We start from the raw sequence: 25,616 nt of genomic DNA, 5'->3' as shown, positions 1-25,616 counted from the left end.
ATATGATAGAGATTGGTCTGTAATTATTGGTGTCAAGTACATCGCCTCCTTTATGGAGTGGGGTGATGCGAGCACATTTCCAAACAGCTGGTATCTCACAGGTAGACAATGAAAGGTTAAATAGATCAGCAAGTGGATATATTAGAACATGGGAAGCTAATTTAATATACCTGTTCTCTAAACCATCAAGTCCTGGACTGCTATTCACCTTCAGGTCATTGTAGGTCACTGTAAGTAAAAGATAAATTGTGACAGAGGAACCCAGTCGCAAACACAGAGCACAACGCGTCCAGTTCAGGGTTTCAACTGTTTATTATAAGACTGCACAGAGTATGAATGAGTGAATGAATGATGAATGAATGGAGGGATCTGAGCAGGTGAGGAGCAGATGACCCGGGGTTGGGTCCTGAGTGCACACAAAAGCACGATAAGTGAAACACACAAAAGGGACGCAAGGATAAAAAAAAACATGAAGATGAACACAGGACCAGAAAAAATGAAACAAATATCTCTCTAGTCTTCAAGTCCACAGGTACAGATCTCAATTTTTCTGAGCAATTCAAAATATCTTGTCACCTGGCTTGATAGGAAATGTCAACTTGAATATCATTTGGAAATTCTTGCAGTGGCTGAACCATCTGTCCTGACATGTACAAAGAAGATAGTTGCTGCTGCCTTCGCCCCGAGGCCCCTAGATCTCATTTACCACCCTGCCCCCAGGTTCATCACTGCTGATCATTACACACTCACCACAGCACTATCAGGATATAGTTGGCTGGCCCTCCCTGTCTGAGAAATGAAATGACTGCAGGTACTGATACAACATGGTTGGAAAATTGCCATCTTATATCTCGTGTTTGCTGGCCCATGTCTCTCCTTTTCCATTCAAGTAACCATCTCATGGAGTAACACACTGTGTCGACTAAAAATCAAAACATTCAGATGTCTATAAAACTGAAAAACACTCTCAATCGTTGCCTGTCGTAACTGTTTTCACTGAGCCTGTACCTTATGTATTGATTGTCAGTTTGGGGTTTTATTAATGACTCTGTTTGTTCTTGCTGTTTAGTTTTAGCTGCTTCATTAAACAGGGTTGTGCTGTAAAAGAGCATGCATGCTCAGCCCTAAAGGCTACATAAATTAATGGGTATAAAAGTTTTGAGCAAAGTATTCCAGATGTTCCAACCCTGACAGATGATGAAGAACATATCTGTTGTGATAAAACAGAAACATTTAGGACCAGGAGTCTATTATCTGCTGCCACTTGGCCACACAGACTTGTATTGATAAACTTCCAGTGTCACCTTGACCATGACCTGCTGTAACCTTATCCTAATCCTAATATGTTATAAACTGCCATAGGCTATATGAACCCTCTGACATGACAAGATGTTATAGGATGTCATATGATTTCCTGTAATTCCCTATAGTAAAAATTACATTTTTATCAATTGACTAACCTGTCGATTAGAATCTGGGGTAATTGGTTAAATGTTTTCTCTATGAAATGTCAGATATTCCCTCTGTCCAAGTAACATATTCACATATTTGTTTCATTCAAACAAAAGTTCAAAAGCCAAACATATTGTGGTTACTACAGTGACAAAGAAAACTATCATATCTGCCAATGTTTCAGTCATTTCTAAACAGTATGCTCTGTTTACTCTTTCACAGTTATTTTGTTATGTGTGTTATTCTTACCAATACATTCCTTGACTCTGTACACATTGCCAGTCTATCACAGGGCCGACCGATAGAGACAAACAACCTCATGTGCTCATATTTACATTAGGCCTACTGTTTCTATACTAAACATAGATGTATCTACAAGACCTGGTCTGAGATTCCAAGATACCTGTGTTTCAAAGGTAGCTGCTCTGAGAAGTACATATAAAGAGTAAGAGGAGGTTCTGCTAACTGTCTGTGCTGTGGACATTGCCGCAGACAGTTTGCCAGGTAAGGAGGAAGCTGAGGGCGACCGGGGGCAGGAATGGAGATAGATCAGAATGTCATTACTGTCAGTGCACTGGCTGCCACATACAGTAATCATGATATCTTTGCTTTATTAACCCTTCAAATCTTAATTACTTTCTTTTTTATTTTCATATAATACCGCAATATTCAGTAATGACAAACTGACATGACTGGTTTTCAAAAAAGTAAGATTATCGGTGTTGAAAACGGAAATGAATTAAATAAATAAATAATTCCAAAAACAATTTCAATCCAAAAGAAAACACCTAAGAATTCAACAATTCACAAAATGTCCTACTGAGAGCAAGTGCCAAGAGAGCACATCAATCTGTACTTTTGCAGAAAACCGAAGACAGTGCCCGAGGAGGTCAAATATTAATCTGTGTCTAATCTGGCATCTGGTACTCAAAACGCCACATTTGATCTTCCTTATCTGAACAAAGAAAAAGAAAAAGGAGATGTTTGATAAACTGCTGTCTAGACAAAAGCAGGAGAGAGATGGTGGAGGACGCTGCTGATGACAGGTCTATTATGCCAAAGAGGCGACTGGAGAAGCCAACAATTGAGAGATGGAGCTGTCACAGCATTTTGCAAAATGGCAGATTTCTGCACCACACCAAAGGGTGTCACTCTGTCACTCGTCAAGACAAGATGAAATAACTCACTCAGACATCTTGCACCCATCACTCAAGCATTGCCAATGCTCTGTAGCATGAAATTTTAAAAATAAAAAAGTATATATTATGTGTATACAATACATACTCTGTCTAGTATTTTGTGACTGATGAATCTGTTTGGCAATGCATGACTGGTTCACATGCTGGAGGCGGTTGTAAGCAGGGAGGATACAAGGAAACACAACCTGCTAGTAAATCTGTCTGATTCTTATTATCAACTTAAAGACACTATAATGTTAGTTTCACTGTGAAATCTACACAAGACTGAATAATCCACATGGACATGTGGTTCACAAATGTGTAAATCAGTTGTTTATGACCTGAGCTGGATCTGTCAAACTGAAGGTCTCCAAGGCTTTCACTTTAGTGCTGCTGCCTTCTACTGTCCGCTGCTGTTCACTGAACACGAGGCAATTCTGATTTGTCAATTAACTTGAGGAACACAGGGATGAAATGGTACAATGGCTGCTCTTAAAAATGTGTTATATCAAGGTTGTTACGAAATGTAGTTTGCAGTTTCCATCAGATTTGAAAGTTGTACCGTCTGTAATTGTGTATTTTCACTTAGAGTAAAGTGCTTAAGCGGTGCCTGAACAGGTGCTTAAACAATGGAAAACATGCAAACTTTATCCAAAAATGGTGCCTTTTTATTTTTAAGGAATTTTGTCACATGCAAGTTGAACAGATTAGTAATTTAAATAATATAAATACAACTAAGACTAATAGATTAACCAATATAAAATAAAATTCACAACAAATTGTCATAATTATCATCAAAACCAACAGCAATACAGAATACAGACATTTATTGATATCACATGGATTGAGTTTCATGTCTCATATTACTCACTAACATTGCAGAGCTTTAATTAAATCACACCAAACCTCATCTAAAACCGGGACACTCTGTCAAATAATTTTGGGATCAGAGATAACCATGGCAACTATGAGCTTCCTATCAGCGTCTGGACTAAGCACATGAGCTCAAGTACTTGTACTATATCTAAGTCTTTTCTTTCCATACCAATTTCCATACCATTTCTACATTTCAGAGGAAAAATTTGATCACATGCTGCTTTGCTCTAAGACATATTACAGGCAGCTGAAATTAAATGAAACTAATTCCTTTGATAATAGTTTAAATCTTTTTCTCATGTGAAGTGCTGAACATTTCCAGCTAAGCAATAACAATTTGACAGCCTCCTCTTTAAGTATTCAAGTTTTTGTTTTTCTTGATTCATCTTTTGCTACTTTTGAGCAGGGAACAGTTGAAGATAACACCTTAGATTGGATGAGCATGCTCTTTATTTGGTGATTTACTGATTAATCCATTAGAATGATAATCAGTAGCTGCAGTCTGATACAAAATAGTTTTGTACAAAGTTTTCCACCTACAGTAAACCAGATTTGATCCTGATTTATTCATTTATTTTTACTGATCTATCATTTGTAATAAATCTGAAACAGTTCTGTTAATTTTACTATTAATGAAGAAAGTTTGTTTCTCTCAGTATAGCTTTTTTTCAGTGTTGGACTTTTATTTTGCAGCGGATCATTTTCAATGTGGTATTATTCCCCTTGAATAGGATCTGAAAAGTTCCCTCCCCTCTGCCCCTCAGGATCACTGAACAGTGGCTCACTGGCTCCATCTAGTGACTCCTTACAGTTCACTAATAAATTACTGTAAATCTGTGTTTTTGCCAAACTTGGCATACACAAAATGGCATACAGCCAAATTAAAAATGAATGTGTAACTAATTTTGATGTCATTTAAATCCAGTTGATGAGCATCAGTATTTTAGTTGTTTGCCGCAGCCATCTCTTGGATTCAAGGTACAGATTTCAGCGTAACTAATGTGATGTAGATCCTCTGTTTAAGTTTGTTTGTTTGTCTTCAGGTTGTTCCAGATTTATGCAAATATGATAAATATTCAGAGTTACATCCACGTGGTTTGCACACAAGCTGCTTTTCCACTGTTGTTGTTTGTTGCACAAAAAGCCTGTGGTTAATTGTTGTTGTCCTTACCTATTGGCACAGGCAATAGGCAAGGCAGCTTTATTCATGTAGCAAATGTCATTGGGGCAATTCAAAGTGCTTTACAGGTCAATAAAATATAAAACACCATAGGCTACAGATTTACAATAACACTAAAAAGAAAAACCACTATTCACAAAACAAAACCATAAAATTCAAGTGCAGGCAAGGGGTGAAAAAAATGAATAGATTTAAATAAACTTAAAATCAGGTTTAAAAGTAGGATAGGAGTCATTATAGTAAAAGGGCTATTTTTTAGCTTTGATGGTGCATAGCTGTCCAGTTCAAATTCAATTCACTCAAGTGGGTCACACAGCAAAAGCACTGAAATAAAAGATGACAGCATGAGGACAGATTATAAAGTATGACAAGGACAACTTGATCGCCAAACTGATGACATGGACTCGGGCAAGAGGGAGACAATCACAAACCAGAGGTACTCTTTCTCATTTCTGTATCCCATTAGCAGGGTGCTTGTAATGACTAAGGAGATGACATGTGGTAAATGAACAGTTAATAAAGCATCAAAACAACCAGTGGATGGCCTAAGATGTTACAAGTAGCTGACTTGGTCACTGCACTCCGGCACATGAAAGAAAAAAAGAAGCAGGAAAAACAAATCAGAGAATTGTACAATCATCATCTGAGCGAGATGAGTGATAGAAAACTTGTTGTTCTGCTTCTGCTTGCCTTCTCAATCTCTCTCTTTCCTCTTGTAGCTCTCTCTCACGCTGTTCCTCCAGTTCTCTCCTCGCGTTTGCCAAAGTCCTCTCCATTTCCTCCTCATATCTCCTCTGTTCTGCTTCTCTTAACTCCATCTCCCTTGCCCTCTCCCAGTTGATCCTCATAATTTCCCTCCGTCTCTCCTCCTCTCTCTCTATTCTCTCCCTCTCTCTCTCAGCTCGGCGTTCCGCATACATTCTCTTCTTCTGTATTTCCAAATTGTTTTGAAGTCTCCTCTCCATTTCCTCTTCCTGTCTGCGTCTCTGCTCTTCTTTCTCTTTCAGGATGCGTTGTTTCTGCTCCTTAATTGCCCTCTCGGCTTCCTGGAACATCTCATTGGTGTAGTGGCTTCCTCCGTTCCTCTGGACCAAAGCCTTGATCTTCTGGAGCAGCTCTCTGACCTGAGAGCCATCCTTCAGCTTGTTGTTAAACACATGATATTGACCATTACACTTGGCAACAAGTTCTTGGAGGTCTGGGCTCTCATCCAAGAACGCCTCAATAGTGGTGCCTTCAAGGTCATCACCATGTGTGAAGAGGACCATGCTGTATCTGTCTGCAGCCTGGCCAAACATTTCCTGAATCTTTTGCACCGTCCGCTTTTCCTCTTCAGTGTATCTGCCCAGTCTGATGACAACCAGGAAGACATGGGGTCCAGGAGCAGCATAAGAAATACACTGATGTATACTGTCAGATGTTTTATCCATACCAAACCTGGTGTCAAACAGGCCTGGGGTGTCAATGACAGCAACCTGTTGTCTATCTACAGTAGCTTTGTCTTTAGAGCAGTCGACAGTCATAGACTTAGCACTGCACTTTGACTCAAAGCAGTGTCGACCCAGGATGGTGTTTCCAGTGGCACTTTTCCCAACACCCGTCTTCCCCAGCATCACAATCCTTACATCAACATCATCTTGTTCTGTGTGGAACAACAAATATCAGTAAATAAGAATGAACACTCTAGCTTTATGATATACAAAGGTTTCCTGATTTGCCTTCTAAAACTGATGCTTTCACTAATCTACAGTCATTTCAAGTTAGTAACAACCCCCAACTGTACATATACAGTATAGTAGATTTATACGATCAAATAGAATAGAAGATACTGTAAAAGTAAGCACATGTCAAAACTACAGTAAGTTGCTTCAAGTAAACATGTTGTATATATGTATCTGTATCCTTACTAAATAAAGTCCATGGCTTACCATAGTAGTTTTTGCTGGCCATGTTTGTGTCACCGGGTGCCAAAGCTCAAGGTAAGTAACAGAGTCTTTTTCTTTCGCCTTTTTATAAGATGGATCCATGCAGCAAACCACTCCCACTCTGTGAACGTCAGAGTGAAACTGAAAATAACCAAAGTGAAAGTGATACTGAGCTTAGCTTTGTTCTCTTATAGCAGGGGTATTTCCATGATAAAAGTACAGATATTGTGTAGTAAGGAAGGATAATTGTGGCACAGACTTTCCTCTTCATATATACACAAATACATCAGGTTTTGTCCTTTTGTCCTTACACATATAGTAAAGGATTCTCTATGTTGATTTTATTTTCTATTTCTTTCCAGCCTGTTTTTTCCTAATTCTTTTCATTTACAAAATCATTTCAGTCCTTCAGTAGTATTTAAAGAACTGTTTGCCTTAACACCTGTCCTGCTGTCAGCTCTGATTTTTATCTGAGTATACAATGGTACATGCCTTTATCAGTCTGTATCAGTATCTGTCATTACGTATTAGACTTTAGCCCTCTCACCCCTCCCTCCACCATTTACAAGAAGTAGTCTCAGTTCCCAGCTAGAAACACCCTGGTTGGTGGGTGTGTCTACAACACTGCTCCTGTCAGCTTCTCTCTCAGTGGAGTTTGGAGGCATCTGGATTTTTGGATTTGTTGCATTAGAAATTAATTTCTATTTTGACAGAAAACATGATTAAAAACACAGCTCTTGAAATGTCTTGAAATGCAGCTGCTAGAATCATTGTGACATCTTTAGTGCAGATGGCAGATGGAAAAGACAAAAGTGTTTGCCTTGTCTTTTCCCTGCAAAAACTTTTTCTTCATGCACTATGTGTTACAATATATTATCTTTATAATAAATGAACACAAGATACATAAGACTAATAAACTGAGGAAAACTAACATTAAACATTATTGATCTCATTGGGGAAATTAAAATAGAGGCCCACGGATATAAGTCTCCGTCCACTCCTCCCACCTCCTCACCTTCCATCCTAAACCTGCATCTGACCCCAACTTTTATCTCTCTCCACCACCTGCCTCCCTCTCAAACCAACCTGTCAACACCAACAACTGCCACTCTGAGTCTGGTTCTGTTTGCTTGCTCATTGTACGGACTGTTGGGTGGCTGTCAGGGCAAGGTCTTCTACACCCATCCTGTAAAGTAAATCATTGATGTAATCTAAATAAGATTGAACAGTGAATTGAATGGAGCAGCAAATGTGTCTCAGAGTGAAATGTTCTCCAACAGTGTTGTTGAATGTCTGACATCAAGTACAGGTTTCTGTTAGAAAGTTGTCAAGAATGGAGTTCAGTTTATTTTTCATCACTGTTTATCAAACAGAAATATCACATATCAAGAGTATAAAAGTAAGTACTTTTTTATAAATCCAAAACTCAAAGAGAGAAAAATAAATTCCCTTCAAGCTGAGGTAATGAAAATATTAAAGACTTGCCAAAAGTTTGTTTAATTCAGTCAAGTGTGTGCAAAAAGTGCCATTTAAAAGTGTTTTTTCTTTTACTAGAGTGTTTATTCTGTATCCCTCCACCCCACATTACCCTGTATTATCTGGTGTACAATAATATTCTTTTTCCAATATAAAAGTTACTGTATTTATGGATTTTATTTCTAAAACATACTTTCATCATCAAAAGTGTCATCTTTGTTGTACAGTATGTCAAACAGGCAGATATGTTTTACAGAATATTCAAATTGCATTTGCATTTTTACTAATATAAAATTTTACTTGGCATCATCAACATTCACCTTTTCTTTCTTCAAATTGAAACACAGATTTGTACTAGAGTCACAAAAACAAACCATGTGATCTTGGTGAAAACAATTGTCCTTACAGTATGTTTTATCTTCAACTTTAAAAAGAGTAGAATTTACATACATGTACATACACATATTTCCAATATGGCATAACATTATCCGCCACACATATTGGATATCACCCTCTTTGATAAAGATAAAAGGATTTGTGATTATTATTCTGTGGATTCATTTTTCTATTCATTGTATGTTCTGTGAGAGCTTCTGGAAGCTCATTTGAATAAGTTTCCCAATGCTTTAAATCCTTGTACTATTGATTTGCCAGCAAAATCTACAGCTTTTACCAGGGCAAAGAGTGGATTCAATTCTTCAGCTTCATCTCTGGCTTCATTTTCATGTCTGGACTGCAACGTATGTCTTTCCTCTCTCAGTTCTCTCTCATGTTCTTCCTTCATTCTGTTCATCACTCTTTCCATCTCCATTTCTTTCTCCTCTCTCTCTCTGCTTCTCTCTGCCGCTCTCTCTTCCCTCTCCCTCCTTCTCTCCTCATCCATCTCTTCCCTCTCCCTCTCCCTCTCCTCCTCTCTCTCTCTTCTCTCCCTCTCTCTCTCAGCTTGGAGCTGCTCATTCATTTTCTTCATCTGTATTTCATATTTTTCTTGAAGCTTCCTCTCCAGTTCTTCCTTCTCTTTACGTATTTTCTCTTCTTTCTCTTTCAGGATGCGTTGTTTCTTCTCCTCAATTGCCCTCTCGGCTTCCTGGAACATCTCATTGTTGTAGTGGCTTCCTCCGTTCCTCTGGACTAAAGCCTTGATCTTCTGGAGCAGCTCTCTGACCTGAGAGCCATCCTTCAGCTTGTTGTCAAAAACATGGTATTGACCATTACACCTGGCCACGAGTTCTTGAAGGTCTGGGCTCTCATCCAAGAACGCCTCAATAGTGTTGCCTTCAAGAAGGTCACCATGTGTGAAGAGGACCATGCTGTATCTGTCTGCAGCCTGGCCAAACATTTCTTGAACTCTTTGCACCGTCCGCTTTTCCTCTTCAGTGTATCTGCCCAGTCTGATGACAACCAGGAAGACATGGGGTCCAGGAGCAGCATAAGAAATGCACTGGCAGACATCTTTAGTTGTTTTATCCATGCCAAACCTGGTATCAAACAGGCCTGGGGTGTCAATGACAGCAACCTGCTGTCTATCTACTGTAGCTCTGCCTTTGGAGCAGTCGACAGTCATAGACTTAGCACTGAACTTTGACTCAAAGCAGTGTCGACCCAGGATGGTGTTTCCAGTGGCACTCTTCCCAATTCCAGTCTTCCCCACCATCACAATCCTCAGCTCTTCATCATTTGTCCTGCTAAATCCTGTGTTGAGACATTCAGACAGATTGATTTATGTAATAGCATAAAAGCTACTTCAGACCCAAAAATGCCCCAAATCTTTACGTAAATCAGAAGTAAGCGATCCGGTGGTTTTGGCTAACTTCTTGTCAGCCAATGGAGTTAGCAGTCCCCGCCCTTGTCCCTACGTCACCACATTCACGCGCATCCCTTGGCTGCACACACAGAGAGGACTGCCCCTTTATGCCGTTCTCTCTCCTCATTGGATAAAGGTTGTAGGATACAAGGAAAGTTTTCTCCTCGGCTTACAGCAGAGCAGAGTGAATGACAGACCCGTGTTTCAGACCAAACACTCTATATAAGTAAGATAGTAAGTAAGTAAGATATAACTATTTAAGACTTATATTAACACAAACATTCCGCTTACTTCTGCTTTACAGTAACATACCCATTTTCAATCTAAAGTAATAACTGAGAAAATGCAAGATGTATGAGCAGTCAGGAGTACAGAAATAACACATATGCAGTTCTGTCTGAGCATCAGGACCTGTAGCCTACTTTATGTGAAGTTTGATTCAGCACTAAAATACTGGAAAGGTTCACTGAAAACATGATGATTCTGTAGCATGACTTACCTGAGTTGTTTGCCATGTTTAGGTTGTAAAAGCTGCTGCCTGTGTTTAAGGTGAACAGACCAGAGTAGACACTGCAGTCAAATCAAAGAGTGAAGTGTTGTGCATGTGTCAGTTTCTTTTATATGAGCTCAATGTACCAAACACACCCACAAGCATCTGCAGTGTTCTCATAAGGAAACTGAAAGAAAAACCCGATCAGGAAGTTTTGTTTTCACTTATAGTTGGGATATAATAAGAATATATTCAAAACCATGCTTTGGCTTAGCAAGAGTTGTTTTAATATGCCCCATTATAATTTAAGTAACAATTCGCTATCTGAAGTAGATTTTTAGAGTTTGACAAGAGGTAGCAATTAACCACTATCAGCTTATCTTAGTTGTGGAAAAGTTTCATTTGGTAAATCACATTATATCAAACCAACATATCAAATGATCCCAGCACAGCGGACATAAAAATGGAGATGTTTTTGCTCATTGGTGTCCCCTTGTTGACATCATTCCAGTTATAACAAGGCTGGTTATCTTTGTTTTCTTGATGAACTGCTCACACATTCTTCGTCCTACTTATTATTTGCAAGTCTTCCAATTTAGTACCACGGTGTTTCCTTATATCAGACAAGAAAATAACTTATCTAAAGATTACAGATTAATTAATGCCTTTTCTCAATCAATTGTAATACTGTGTGGCTTTACGTACAGATACATGAGATTTTTCAAAGATGCTCTGTGTTGATGATCTTTTCTATTTGTATATAAGGTCCTCCACTATTTTTTGGCTCAAGACCCGTTCTGCTGTGTCAACTCAGATTTTTACCACATAGAAGGGATGTGTTAAAAAAAAATTACACAAAAGATGTGTTGTTAAAACTGTACACATTTTGTGTAAATGTCAACATAAGATGTGAAATACATTCTTTGGGGGAAAGGATGTGTTGAACAAAATACACAGAAGATGTGTTGTTACTGTTTTAATGCATTTTGTGTGAATTTCAACACACTGTGTAATGGTGTTTCAGTCAGGGCCAGCACTAACAAAATAACAAAAGTAACAAAGCCTCTCCCTCCACCATTTACAAGAAGTAGTCTCAGTTCTCAGCTGGAAACACCCTGTTTGGTGGGTGTGGGTCTACATCCTGTCAGCTCTCTCTCTCTCTCTTGGGTGGCTATCTGTCACGGTAAAGTCTACATCCATCCTGTAAAGTAAATCCTTGATGTAATCTATCAATAGTGAATTGAAAGGAGTAGCCTAGTAAACGTGTCTCAGTGTTGTTGAATGTCTGACATCAAGTACAGGTTTCTGTTGTCAAGTTGTCAAGAATGGAGTTCAGTTTTTTTTTATTTTTTTTATATATATATTTATCATCATTGTTTATCAAACAGAAATATAGAGAGTATAAAAGTAAGTAGCCTACTTTTTTTTTTTATAAATCCAAAACTCAATGAGAGAAAAATAAATTCCCTTCAAGCAGAGGTAATGAAAATATTAAAGATTTGAGACACAAGCTCTTTTTGTAGTGTGAGAGCTCATTTCCTTTGTTTGTAATTGAAAGTGAAACTGATCTGACATGGTCTGCTTTATCTTTCCAACTCTGAACCCATATGTGTTTTGAAAAGAAGTGCATGCACACATAGATCTGCCCAGGGCCGGCCCCTGGCATAAACACTCTATGCGGTTACTCCCAGAGTCCTCAAATCTTCAGACAGGAACGCAGTGCATGGAGTGCTTCTTGGGTGTTGTAGAAAAGTGTATCCCTCAGGTGCTCTTCAGTTGGGGAGATCCATAAAGGGTTGCAGACAGAAAACCAAGGCACTCGTGAGGGTACGACCAATTAAAATGCCTTTATTGGTACATGGCTAATCTATTTAAAAGCGAGTCAACGCGTTTCAGCCAAACTGGCCTTCGTCAGGACAAAAGTGAAAATGTTTGTCAGTCTCAGTTCACAATTAAGTAGGTAATTGCAGACAGCTGCTCAGTGTGAGCAGGTAGGAGGTCACATGACCTGAACAGCAAGACCTGCTAATGACAAGCAGACTCTGTACAAAAAGAAAGAAATAATAAAATCACAGAGTCAATAAATCAGCATTGCACATTACATAATCAATTAAACAAATCAGAAATGCATACAATATAAGTATTGAGCCTAATAAGAGACTGAGGAACCGTCAACAGAGTCAATCTTAAAGGACAACAACACACACCAAAAGTCACAAAATACACTCACAGAAAAGGAGAAAAATCGAGTTCTCCATTCAACCCTGGATACTGAGTGGCCTTTAATGTATAAATCCAGAATGACTCTCTTTGCAGGAGTGTTTTGAGTCTATCTCCTCCCCTGATAGAGTCTTTAATATGTTCTATACCTGATATCTTTAAAGAGTCGCAACTACCATGACTTACATCTTTGTAATGGACAGCCATGGGGTACTGTGGGTTACTAGTTCTAATGGCATGCTTATGTTCTGCCAATCTTGCCTTCAATTTACGCTTTGTTCTCCCAATGTAGAAGCGTCCACAGGGGCACTCAAGTCTGTAAACAACATAAGAGGTATTGCAATTAATAAATGCATTTATGTCAAATGTATGACCAGATGTCACATCAGTAAAATAATTGGCATTTATCATATTGCTACAGTGATTGCAATGTCCACACCTGTGATTACCCTTTAAGGTTGAAAGCCAGGTTTTCTGTGATACAGGAGGGAGATGACTCTTAACAAGTTTGTCTTTCAGAGTAGGAGCTCTTCTGAAGCTAATAGTTGGTGAATCTGGAAGAGCTTCTCTAAGAAGACTATCACTTTTCAAAATGCCCCAATTGTTTTGAACAATTTGTTTAATTGCATTTGCATGGTCACTGTATTGTGTCACAAAATATACCTGATCAGAATTTTGTTCTTCTTTCTGTTTAGGGGCTAACAGTTGTTCTCTAGGGAGACATTTTGCTTTGTTGTAAGCTCTGAATATAGTTTTATGTTGATATCCTCTTGCCTTAAATCTCTGGGTCATATCTAAAGCATTTTTTTCATAATCTTCTTCTGAATCACATATACGTTTAAGTCTCTGAAACTGACCAAAAGGAATATTATCTGTTAACCAAGGAGGATGAAAACTATCTGCTCGAAGAATTGTGTTGCGGTCAGTTGGTTTTCTAAAGATGGAGGTATGTAAATCTCCTTTGCCATCTTTAGAAATTTTAAAGTCTAAGAAATTTATTTCAGATGGGGAGAAATCAAGACTAAGTTTAAGATTTCTGTTGGTGTTATTTAAATATGAATGAAATGAAAGAAGTTCAGTTTTTGAACCTGACCAGAGTAAAATGATATCATCAATATATCTTCCCCACCAAATAATTTTATCCAAGAAAACATTAAGGTCAGAGTAAACAAACGTTTCTTCCCATACTCCCATAAACAGATTTGAATAGTTTGGTGCAAAACAGGCTCCCATTGCTGTACCTTTTCTTTGTTTAAAAAATTGATTCTGAAATAGAAACACGTTGTTATGTAAAGTCCATTCAGCCAGTTGCAGGATAAAGGCAGCAGGGGGCATCTGTTCTGGATGCCTCTCTTCCAGGTAATGTGATAAGGCATCTAGTCCTTCTGTATGATCAATGTTAGTATAAAGAGCCTCCACATCCATGGTAGCCAGAAGGGAAGATCCAATGTTCTTAATGTCTTTGATTTTATTTAATACATGAGTACTATCTTGAATAAAAGAAGGAAGTTCTGAAACATATGGTTTAATAAAGAAATCAACAAATTGAGAAGCTGGTTCTGTAACTGACCCATTCCCACTGATTATAGGTCTTCCTGGTGGATTCTCTAGGTTCTTATGCACTTTGGGAAGCATATAGAACGAGGGAATTCTGGGGCTATTACAAAATAAAAAATCATATTCTTTTTGTGAAATCCAGTTCTCATTTTTAGCATGTGAAAGTATTTCCATAAGTTCAGTCTTCATTTGTTCTATTGGGTTAGACAGTAAAGGTTCATAGTACTCACGATTATCCAGCTGTCTCATGGCCTCTGTGATGTACTGGTTTCTACCCCACACGACCACAGCTCCTCCTTTGTCGGCTCTTTTTATTATGATGTTTTCATTAGTTGACAGCCATTTCAATGCCTCTGTTTCTTCTTTTGTCAAGTTGTGTTCCTTTTTTTTCTTCTTTGATGCAAAAAGCTGGTCTACTTCATACGTTACTTTTCTATAGAAAGTGTTAAGAGTGTGATTACATACATTTGGTGTGAAGGTGGACTTGGGTCTGAATGGAGTTGTTGTAGTAGGTTGTATCCATGAACGAGAGGCAGCTTGGCTGGGTGTGGTGTGGTACCAAACTTTCAGCTGGAGGTTACGATGGAACTTAAAAAGATCCACTTTAGTTTGGAATTCACTGGCTGTGTTCTTGGGGGCAAAAGTGAGGCCTTTAGAAAGAACTGAGACATGGCTGGTTAGGAGAGGGATACCTGAGATGTTAATTACTTGTTCATCCTGATCTTGCTTCTGCTCCTGGTGTGTCGGGCTCCTGATGGACCAACGTCTTCCTCTTCCTCTTCTGGTCTTGCGCTTTGTTGTCTTTGTGATCTGTTGTTTCTTTTGGGTTTGATGCCTAAAAAACTGGATGAGGAAAAATCTTCTTTCTCTGAGTGGTCCTCATCACTGCTTGGTAGTCGGAAGGAAACAGTTCTTCTCCGTTGTGGCTGAGTTCTGTAACTCTGTCTTCGTTTCCACTGATAGACTTTATTTTCCTTGTAGTCTGATTGATCTCTTTTAAATTTCCTCAGTTTCTCTTGTTTAAGTTCTTTCTGTAGCCGATTTAGATCTTCTTGCAGCTCTTTTTCAAAGGGGGGTTGTTGTTCATCAAAACCTTTTGAAATCTCTTCTTTCAGGTTGACAATTTCATTCTGAGTATGACTTTTCTGTTTCTTAGCCTCTTCAATAAGAAGAAGCATAAGGTCTAGGGAGCACTTGTTCAATATAGCTTCCCATTTGTCTTTAAACTCAGAATCTTCTGCAATTTCTTAGACTTAAAAATTTCTAAAGATGGCAAAGGAGATTTACATACCTCCATCTTTAGAAAACCAACTGACCGCAACACAATTCTTCGAGCAGATAGTTTTCATCCTCCTTGGTTAACAGATAATATTCCTTTTGGTCAGTTTCAGAGACTTAAACGTATATGTGATTCAGAAGAAGATTATGAAAAAAATGCTTTAGATATGACCCAGAGATTTAAGGCAAGAGGATATCAACATAAAACTATATTCAGAGCTTACAACAAAGCAAAATGTCTCCCTAGAGAACAACTGTTAGCCCCTAAACAGAAAGAAGAACAAAATTCTGATCAGGTATATTTTGTGACACAATACAGTGACCATGCAAATGCAATTAAACAAATTGTTCAAAACAATTGGGGCATTTTGAAAAGTGATAGTCTTCTTAGAGAAGCTCTTCCAGATTCACCAACTATTAGCTTCAGAAGAGCTCCTACTCTGAAAGACAAACTTGTTAAGAGTCATCTCCCTCCTGTATCACAGAAAACCTGGCTTTCAACCTTAAAGGGTAATCACAGGTGTGGACATTGCAATCACTGTAGCAATATGATAAATGCCAATTATTTTACTGATGTGACATCTGGTCATACATTTGACATAAATGCATTTATTAATTGCAATACCTCTTATGTTGTTTACAGACTTGAGTGCCCCTGTGGACGCTTCTACATTGGGAGAACAAAGCGTAAATTGAAGGCAAGATTGGCAGAACATAAGCATGCCATTAGAACTAGTAACCCACAGTACCCCATGGCTGTCCATTACAAAGATGTAAGTCATGGTAGTTGCGACTCTTTAAAGATATCAGGTATAGAACATATTAAAGACTCTATCAGGGGAGGAGATAGACTCAAAACACTCCTGCAAAGAGAGTCATTCTGGATTTATACATTAAAGGCCACTCAGTATCCAGGGTTGAATGGAGAACTCGATTTTTCTCCTTTTCTGTGAGTGTATTTTGTGACTTTTGGTGTGTGTTGTTGTCCTTTAAGATTGACTCTGTTGACGGTTCCTCAGTCTCTTATTAGGCTCAATACTTATATTGTATGCATTTCTGATTTGTTTAATTGATTATGTAATGTGCAATGCTGATTTATTGACTCTGTGATTTTATTATTTCTTTCTTTTTGTACAGAGTCTGCTTGTCATTAGCAGGTCTTGCTGTTCAGGTCATGTGACCTCCTACCTGCTCACACTGAGCAGCTGTCTGCAATTACCTACTTAATTGTGAACTGAGACTGACAAACATTTTCACTTTTGTCCTGACGAAGGCCAGTTTGGCTGAAACGCGTTGACTCGCTTTTAAATAGATTAGCCATGTACCAATAAAGGCATTTTAATTGGTCGTACCCTCACGAGTGCCTTGGTTTTCTGTCTGCAACTCTATGCGGTTGTTTAGGGCCACAGCCGTTAGGTGGGGTCCACATGATCAGAAAGGTCATCAAGTCATTTAAACATCCTGAGGTCTGCATGTGCACTCTATGAGCTTTATATGCCAAAAGTGTGTTTAATTCAGAGTGATACATTCAACTCAGTTCCTGTATTCTTAATCACCGGGGTAGGGTGCTCCATAGAAACACAACCTGCTATAAATCTGTCTGATTCTTATTACCAATTTAAAGACATTATGATGTTAGTTTCACTGTGAAATCTACACAAGACTGAATAATCCACATGGACATGTGGTTCACAAATGTGTAAATCAGTTGTCTATGACCTGAGCTGGATCGGTCAAACTGAAGGTCTCCAAGGCTTTCACTTTAGTGCTGCTGCCCTCTACTGTCCGCTGCTGTTCACTGAACACGAGGCAATTCTGATTTGTCAATTAACTTGAGGAACACTGGGATGAAATGGTACAATGGCTGCTCTTAAAAATGTGTTATATCAAGGTTGTTACGAAATGTAGTTTGCAGTTTCCATCAGATTTGAAAGTTGTACCGTCTGTTATTGTGTATTTTCACTTAGAGTAAAGTGCTTAAGCGGTGCCTGAACAGGTGCTTAAAAAATGGAAAACATGCAAACTTTATCCAAAAATGGTGCCTTTTTATTTTTAAGGCATTTTTTCACATGGAAGTTGAACAGATTAGTAATTTAAATAATATAAATACAACTAAGACTAATAGATTAACCAATATAAAATAAAATTCACAACAAACTGTCATAATTATCATAATAAAAATAGCAGTCTATCAAAACCAACAGCAATACAGAATACAGACGTTTATTGATATCACATGGATTGAGTTTCATGTCTCATATTACTCACTAACATTGCAGAGCTTTAGCCTAATTAAATCACACCAAACCTCATCTAAAACCGGGACACTCTGTCAAATAATTTTGGGATCAGAGATAACCATGGCAACTATGAGCTTCCTATCAGCGTCTGGACTAAGCACATGAGCTCAAGTACTTGTACTATATCTAAGTCTTTTCTTTCCATACCAATTTCCATACCATTTCAACACTTCAGAGGAAAATTTTGATCACATGATGCTTTGCTCTATAAGACATATAGTACAGACCAATTAAATTAAATGAAACTAATTCCTTTGATAATAGTTTAAATCTTTTTCTCATGTGAAGTGCTGAACATTTCCAGCTAAGCAATAACAATTTGACAGCCTCCTCTTTAATTATTGAAGTTTTTTTTTTCTTGATTAATCTTTTGCTACTTTTGAGCAGGGAACAGTTGAAGATAACACCTTAGATTGGATGAGCATGCTCTTTATTCGCTGATTTACTGATTAATCCATTAGAATGATAATCAGTAGCTGCAGTCTGATACAAAATAGTTTTGTACAAAGTTTTCCACCTAAACCAGATTTGATCCTGATTTATTCATTTATTTTTACTGATCTATCATTTGTAATAAATCTGAAACAGTTCGGTTAAATTTTACTATTAATGAAGAAAGTTTGTCTCTCTGAGTATAGCTTTTTTCAGTGTTGGACTTTTATTTTGCAGCAGATCATTTTCAATGTGGTATTAGTCCCCTTGAGTAGGATCTGAAAGGTTCTCTCCCCTCTGCCCCTCAGGATCACTGAACAGTGGCTCACTGGCTCCATCTAGTGACTCCTTACAGTTCACTAATAAATTAAATCTGTGTTTTGAGTGTTTTTGCCAAACTTGGGGCTCTTATCACAAAATGGCATACAGCCAAATTAAAAATGAACGTGTAACTAATTTTGATGTCATTTGAATCCAGTTCATGAGCATCAGTATTTTAGTTGTTTGCCGCAGCCATCTCTTGGATTCAAGGTACAGATTTCAGCGTAACTAATGTGATGTAGATCCTCTGTTTAAGTTTGTTTGTTTGTTTTCAGGTTGTTCCAGATTTATGCAAATATGATAAATATTAAGAGTTACATCCACGTGGTTTGCACACAAGCTGCTTTTCCACGGTTGTTGTTTGTTGCACAAAAAGCCTGTGGTTAATTGTTGTTGTCCTTACCTATTAGCACAGGCAATAGGCAACGCAGCTTTATTCATGTAGCAAATGTCATTGGGGCAATTCAAAGTGCTTTACATGTCAATAAAATATAAAACACCATAGGCAGATTTACAATAACACTAAAAAGAAAAACCACTATTCACAAAACAAAACCATAAAATTCAAGTGCAGGCAAGGGGTGAAAAAATGAATAGATGTAAATAAACTTAAAATCAGGTTTAAAAGTAGGATAGGATTCATTATTGGGTACAGTAAAAGGGCTATTTTTTAGCTTTGATGAGCAGAATCATGGTGTATTAAATTTCTAGATTTTTTTTCCTGGCTGTGGTGCATAGCTGTCCAGTTCAAATTCAATTCACTCAAGTGGGTCACAGCAAAAGCACTGGAATAAAAGATGACAGCATGAGGACAGATTATAGTAAGTAGCCTATGTATGACAAGGACAACTTGATCGCCAAATTGATGACATGGACTTGGGCAAGAGGGAGACAATCACAAACCAGAGGTACTCTTTCTCATTTCTGTATCCCATTAGCAGAGTGCTTGTAATGACTAAGGAGATGACATGTGGTAAATGAACAGTTAAAGCAGAAGTGAGTGATCCGGTCGTTTTCGCTAATGCTGCGTTCCAGGCAGGCTTTTGAAATCGTAAATTACAGCTTCAAGTCACAACTTACGACTTTGTAGCGTTCCAGGCAACCCACTCGTGTTTTTCCGACCTGTTTTACCGGTGAAAGTCACTATAACGGCCACTCGTAACTTCCGACCGGTGAACTCGTACCAGATCGAACTGGTACCACTTCACGGTCGGAAAAATACGAGTTTCCTTGAACGCACCATAACAGTCCTCGTCGCTACGTCACCACATTCACGGCGTCCCTTGGCTGCACACACAGCCCTGCATGCCGTTCTCTCTCCTCATTGGATAAAAACTGTAGGATACGATAAATGTTTTCTCTTCGGCTCAGAGCAGAGCAGAGGGACTGAGAGACCCGTGTTTCAGTCCAAACACTCTATGTAAGTGATTGCTGTCGGAAGATATAACTATTTAAGACTTATATTAACACAAATATATCACTCACTTCTGCTTTAATAGAGCATCAAAACAAACCAGTGGACGGCCTAAGATGTTACAAGTAGTTGAATTGGTCACTGCACTCCGGGACATAAAAGAAAAAAAGTAGCAGGAAAAACAAATCAGTGAATTGTACAACCACCATTTGAGCGAGATGAGTGATAGATAACTTGTTGCACTGCTTCTACTTGTCTTCTCAATCTCTCTCTTTCCTCTTGTAGCGCTCTCTCACGCTGTGCCTCCAGTTCTCTCCTCGCGTTTGCCAAAGTCCTCTCCCTTTCCTCCTCATGTCTCCTCTGTTCTGCTTCTTTTAACTCCTTCTCCCTTGCCCTCTCCAAGTTAATCCTCATAACTTCCCTCTGTCTCTCCTCCTCTCTTTCTCTTCTCTCCCTCTCTCTCTCAGCTTGGAGCTGCTCATACATTCTCTTCTTCTGTATTTCCAAATTGTTTTGAAGTCTCCTCTCCATTTCCTCTTCCTGTCTGCGTCTCTGCTCTTCTTTCTCTTTCAGGATGCGTTGTTTCTCCTCCTCAATTGCCCTCTCAGCTTCCTGGAACATCTCATTGGTGTAGTGGCTTCCTCCGTTCCTCTGGACCAAAGCCTTGATCTTCTGGAGCAGCTCTCTGACCTGAGAGCCATCCTTCACCTTGTTGTTAAACACATGATATTGACCATTACACTTGGCAACTAGTTCTTGGAGGTCTGGGCTCTCATCCAAGAACGCCTCAATAGTGTTGCCTTCAAGGTCATCACCATGTGTGAAGAGGACCATGCTGTATCTGTCTGCAGCCTGGCCAAACATTTCCTGAATCTTTTGCACCGTCTGCTTTTCCTCTTCAGTGTATCTGCCCAGTCTGATGACAACCAGGAAGACATGGGGTCCAGGAGCAGCATAAGAAATGCACTGATGTATACTGTCAGATGTTTTATCCATACCAAACCTGGTGTCAAACAGGCCTGGGGTGTCAATGACAGCAACCTGTTGTCCGTCTACAGTAGCTTTGTCTTTAGAGCAGTCGACAGTCATAGACTTAGCACTGCACTTTGACTCAAAGCAGTGTCGACCCAGGATGGTGTTTCCAGTGGCACTTTTCCCAACACCCGTCTTCCCCAGCATCACAATCCTTACATCAACATCATCATCTTGTTCTGTGTGGAACAACAAATATCAGTAAATAAGAATGAACACTCTAGCTTTATGATATACAAAGGTTTCCTGATTTGCCTTCTAAAACTGATGCTTTCACTAATCTACAGTCATTTCAAGTTAGTAACAACCCCCAACTGTACATATACAGTATAGTAGATTTATACGATCAAATAGAATAGAAGATACTGTAAAAGTAAGCACATGTCAAAACTACAGTAAGTTGCTTCAAGTAAACATGTTGTATATATGTATCTGTATCCTTACTAAATAAAGTCCATGGCTTACCATAGTAGTTTTTGCTGGCCATGTTTGTGTCACCGGGTGCCAAAGCTCAAGGTAAATAACAGAGTCTTTTTCTTTCGCCTTTTTATAAGATGGATCCATGCAGCAAACCACTCCCACTCTGTGAACGTCAGAGTGAAACTGAAAATAACCAAAGTGAAAGTGATACTGAGCTTAGCTTTGTTCTCTTATAGCAGGGGTATTTCCATGATAAAAGTACAGATATTGTGTAAGGAAGGATAATTGTGGCACAGACTTTCCTCTTCATATATACACAAATACATCAGGTTTTGTCCTTTTGTCCTTACACATATAGTAAAGGATTCTCTATGTTGATTTTATTTTCTATTTCTTTCCAGCCTGTTTTTTCCTAATTCTTTTCATTTACAAAATCATTTCAGTCCTTCAGTAGTACTATTTAAAGAACTGTTTGCCTTAACACCTGTCCTGCTGTCAACTCTGATTTTTATCTGAGTATACAATGGTACATGCCTTTATCAGTCTGTATCAGTATCTGTCATTACGTATTAGACTTTAGCCCTCTCACCCCTCCCTCCACCATTTACAAGAAGTAGTCTCAGTTCCCAGCTGGAAACACCCTGGTTGGTGGGTGTGTCTACAACACTGCTCCTGTCAGCTTGTTCTCTCTCAATGGAGTTTGGAAGCATCTGGATTTTTGGATTTGTTGCATTAGAAATTAATTTCTATTTTGACAGAAAACATGATTAAAAACACAGCTCTTGAAATGTCTTGAAATGCAGCTGCTACTGTAGAACCATTGTGACATCTTTAGTGCAGATGGCAGATGGAAAAGACAAAAGTGTTTGCCTTGTCTTTTCCCTGCAAAAACTTTTTCTTCATGCACTATGTGTTACAATATATTATCTTTATAATAAATGAACACAAGATACATAAGACTAATAAACTGAGGAAAACTAACATTAAACATTATTGATCTCATTGGGGAAATTAAAATAGAGGCCCACGGATATACTGTAAGTCTCTGTCCACTCCTCCCACCTCCTCACCTTCCATCCTAAACCTGCATCTGACCCCAACTTTTATCTCTCTCCACCACCTGCCTCCCTCTCAAACCAACCTGTCAACACCAACAACTGCCACTCTGAGTCTGGTTCTGTTTGCTTGCTCATTGTACGGACTGTTGGGTGGCTGTCAGGGCAAGGTCTTCTACACCCATCCTGTAAAGTAAATCATTGATGTAATCTAAATAAGATTGAACAGTGAATTGAATGGAGCAGCAAATGTGTCTCAGAGTGAAATGTTCTCCAACAGTGTTGTTGAATGTCTGACATCAAGTACAGGTTTCTGTTAGAAAGTTGTCAAGAATGGAGTTCAGTTTATTTTTCATCACTGTTTATCAAACAGAAATATCACATATCAAGAGTATAAAAGTAAGTACTTTTTTATAAATCCAAAACTCAAAGAGAGAAAAATAAATTCCCTTCAAGCTGAGGTAATGAAAATATTAAAGACTTGCCAAAAGTTTGTTTAATTCAGTCAAGTGTGTGCAAAAAGTGCCATTTAAAAGTGTTTTTTCTTTTACTAGAGTGTTTATTCTGTATCCCTCCACCCCACATTACCCTGTATTATCTGGTGTACAATAATATTCTTTTTCCAATATAAAAGTTACTTTATTTATGGATTTTATTTCTAAAACATACTTTCATCATCAAAAGTGTCATCTTTGTTGTACAGTATGTCAAACAGGCAGATATGTTTTACAGAATATTCAAATTGCATTTGTATTTTTACTAATATAAAATTTTACTTGGCATCATCAACATTCACCTTTTCTTTCTTCAAATTGAAACACAGATTTGTACTAGAGTCACAAAAACAAACCATGTGATCTTGGTGAAAACAATTGTCCTTACAGTATGTTTTATCTTCAACTTTAAAAAGAGTAGAATTTACATACATGTACATACACATATTTCCAATATGGCACAACATTATCCGCCACACATATTGGATATCACCCTCTTTGATAAAGATAAAAGGATTTGTGATTATTATTCTGTGGATTCATTTTTCTATTCATTGTATGTTCTGTGAGAGCTTCTGGAAGCTCATTTGAATAAGTTTCCCAATGCTTTAAATCCTTGTACTATTGATTTGCCAGCAAAATCTACAGCTTTTACCAGAGCAAAGAGTGGATTCAATTCTTCAGCTTCATCTCTGGCTTCATTTTCATGTCTGGACTGCAACGTATGTCTTTCCTCTCTCAGTTCTCTCTCATGTTCTTCCTTCATTCTGTTCATCACTCTTTCCATCTCCATTTCTTTCTCCTCTCTCTCTCTGCTTCTCTCTGCCGCTCTCTCTTCCCTCTCCCTCCTTCTCTCCTCATCCATCTCTTCCCTCTCCCTCTCCCTCTCCTCCTCTCTCTCTCTTCTCTCCCTCTCTCTCTCAGCTTGGAGCTGCTCATTCATTTTCTTCATCTGTATTTCATATTTTTCTTGAAGCTTCCTCTCCAGTTCTTCCTTCTCTTTACGTATTTTCTCTTCTTTCTCTTTCAGGATGCGTTGTTTCTTCTCCTCAATTGCCCTCTCAGCTTCCTGGAACATCTCACTGGTGTAGTGGCTTCCTCCGTTCCTCTGGACTAAAGCCTTGATCTTCTGGAGCAGCTCTCTGACCTGAGAGCCATCCTTCAGCTTGTTGTCAAAAACATGGTATTGGCCATTACACCTGGCCACGAGTTCTTGAAGGTCTGGGCTCTCATCCAAGAACGCCTCAATAGTGTTGCCTTCAAGAAGGTCACCATGTGTGAAGAGGACCATGCTGTATCTGTCTGCAGCCTGGCCAAACATTTCCTGAACTCTTTGCACCGTCTGCTTTTCCTCTTCAGTGTATCTGCCCAGTCTGATGACAACCAGGAAGACATGGGGTCCAGGAGCAGCATAAGAAATGCACTGGCAGACATCTTTAGTTGTTTTATCCATGCCAAACCTGGTGTCAAACAGGCCTGGGGTGTCAATGACAGCAACCTGCTGTCTATCTACTGTAGCTCTGCCTTTGGAGCAGTCGACAGTCATAGACTTAGCACTGAACTTTGACTCAAAGCAGTGTCGACCCAGGATGGTGTTTCCAGTGGCACTTTTCCCAATTCCAGTCTTCCCCACCATCACAATCCTCAGCTCTTCATCATTTGTCCTGCTAAATCCTGTGTTGAGACATTCAGACAGATTGATTTATGTAATAGCATAAAAGCTACTTCAGACCCAAAAATGCCCCAAATCTTTACGTAAAGCAGAAGTAAGCGATCCGGTGGTTTTGGCTAACTTCCTGTCAGCCGATGGAGTTAGCAGTCCCCGCCCTCGTCCCTACGTCACCACATTCACGCGCATCCCTTCGCTGCACACACAGAGAGGACCGCCCCTTTATGCCATTCTCTCTCCTCATTGGATAAAGGTTGTAGGATACAAGGAAAGTTTTCTCCTCGGCTTACAGCAGAGCTGAGTGAATGACAGACCCGTGTTTCAGACCAAATACTCTATATAAGTAAGATAGTAAGTAAGTAAGATATAACTCCTTAAGAATTATATTAACACAAAAATTCCGATTACTTCTGCTTTACAGTAACATACCCATTTTCAATCTAAAGTAATAACTGGGAAAATTCAAGATGTATGAGCAGTCAGGAGTACAGAAATAACACATATGCAGTTCTGTCTGAACATCAGGACCTGTACTCTATGTGAAGTTTGATTCAGCACTAAAATACTGGAAAGGTTCACTGAAAACATGATAATTCTGTAGCATGACTTACCTGAGTTGTTTGCCATGTTTAGGTTGTAAAAGCTGCTGCCTGTGTTTAAGGTGAACAGACCAGAGTAGACACTGCAGTCAAATCAAAGAGTGAAGTGTTGTGCATGTGTCAGTTTCTTTTATATGGGCTCAATGTACCAAACACACCCACAAGCAGCTGCAGTGTTCTCATAAGGAAACTGAAAGAAAAACCTGATCAGGAAGTTTTGTTTTCACTTATAGTTGGGATATAATAAGGATATATTCAAAACCATGTTTTGGCTTAGCAAGAGTTGTTTTAATATGCCCCATTATAATTTAAGTAACAATTCGCTATCTGAAGTTATCTTAGTTGTGGAAAAGTTTCATTTGGTAAATCACATTATATCAAACCAACATATCCCATATGATCCCAGCACAGCGGACATAAAAATTGAGATGTTTTTGCTCATTG

At 38.7% G+C, this 25,616-nt stretch overlaps 2 protein-coding genes across 2 annotated transcripts; both read right to left on the bottom strand.

Moving 5' to 3' along the window:
- Window positions 1-4,994: 4,994 nt before the first annotated feature.
- Window positions 4,995-10,461, bottom strand: LOC310994432 (GTPase IMAP family member 8-like; the record flags this gene model as incomplete). The annotated part of the gene is made up of 6 exons (XM_083983132.1): window positions 10,391-10,461; window positions 8,713-9,779; window positions 7,159-7,276; window positions 6,615-6,659; window positions 5,605-6,328; window positions 4,995-5,010 (listed from the first exon to the last, which is right to left on the bottom strand). The coding sequence occupies exons 1-6, from the start codon at window positions 10,404-10,406 to the stop codon at window positions 4,995-4,997; spliced, it is 1,986 nt and encodes a 661-aa protein (XP_083839258.1). The 5' UTR covers window positions 10,407-10,461.
- An 8,799-nt stretch (window positions 10,462-19,260) lies between these two features.
- Window positions 19,261-25,259, bottom strand: LOC310994423 (GTPase IMAP family member 8-like; the record flags this gene model as incomplete). Its single annotated transcript, XM_083983120.1, has 5 exons — window positions 25,185-25,259; window positions 23,512-24,578; window positions 21,945-22,065; window positions 20,200-21,114; window positions 19,261-19,274 (listed from the first exon to the last, which is right to left on the bottom strand). The coding sequence occupies exons 1-5, from the start codon at window positions 25,198-25,200 to the stop codon at window positions 19,261-19,263; spliced, it is 2,133 nt and encodes a 710-aa protein (XP_083839246.1). The 5' UTR covers window positions 25,201-25,259.
- Between the last annotated feature and the right edge of the window lie 357 nt (window positions 25,260-25,616).

The sequence above is a fragment of the Trachurus trachurus genome (genome assembly GCF_905171665.1).
Source record: "Trachurus trachurus genome assembly, chromosome: 1".
Lineage (NCBI taxonomy): Eukaryota > Metazoa > Chordata > Actinopteri > Carangiformes > Carangidae > Trachurus > Trachurus trachurus.
Note: the sequence above shows the minus strand (reverse complement) of the source record. Positions and strands in the feature narration are given on the sequence as shown.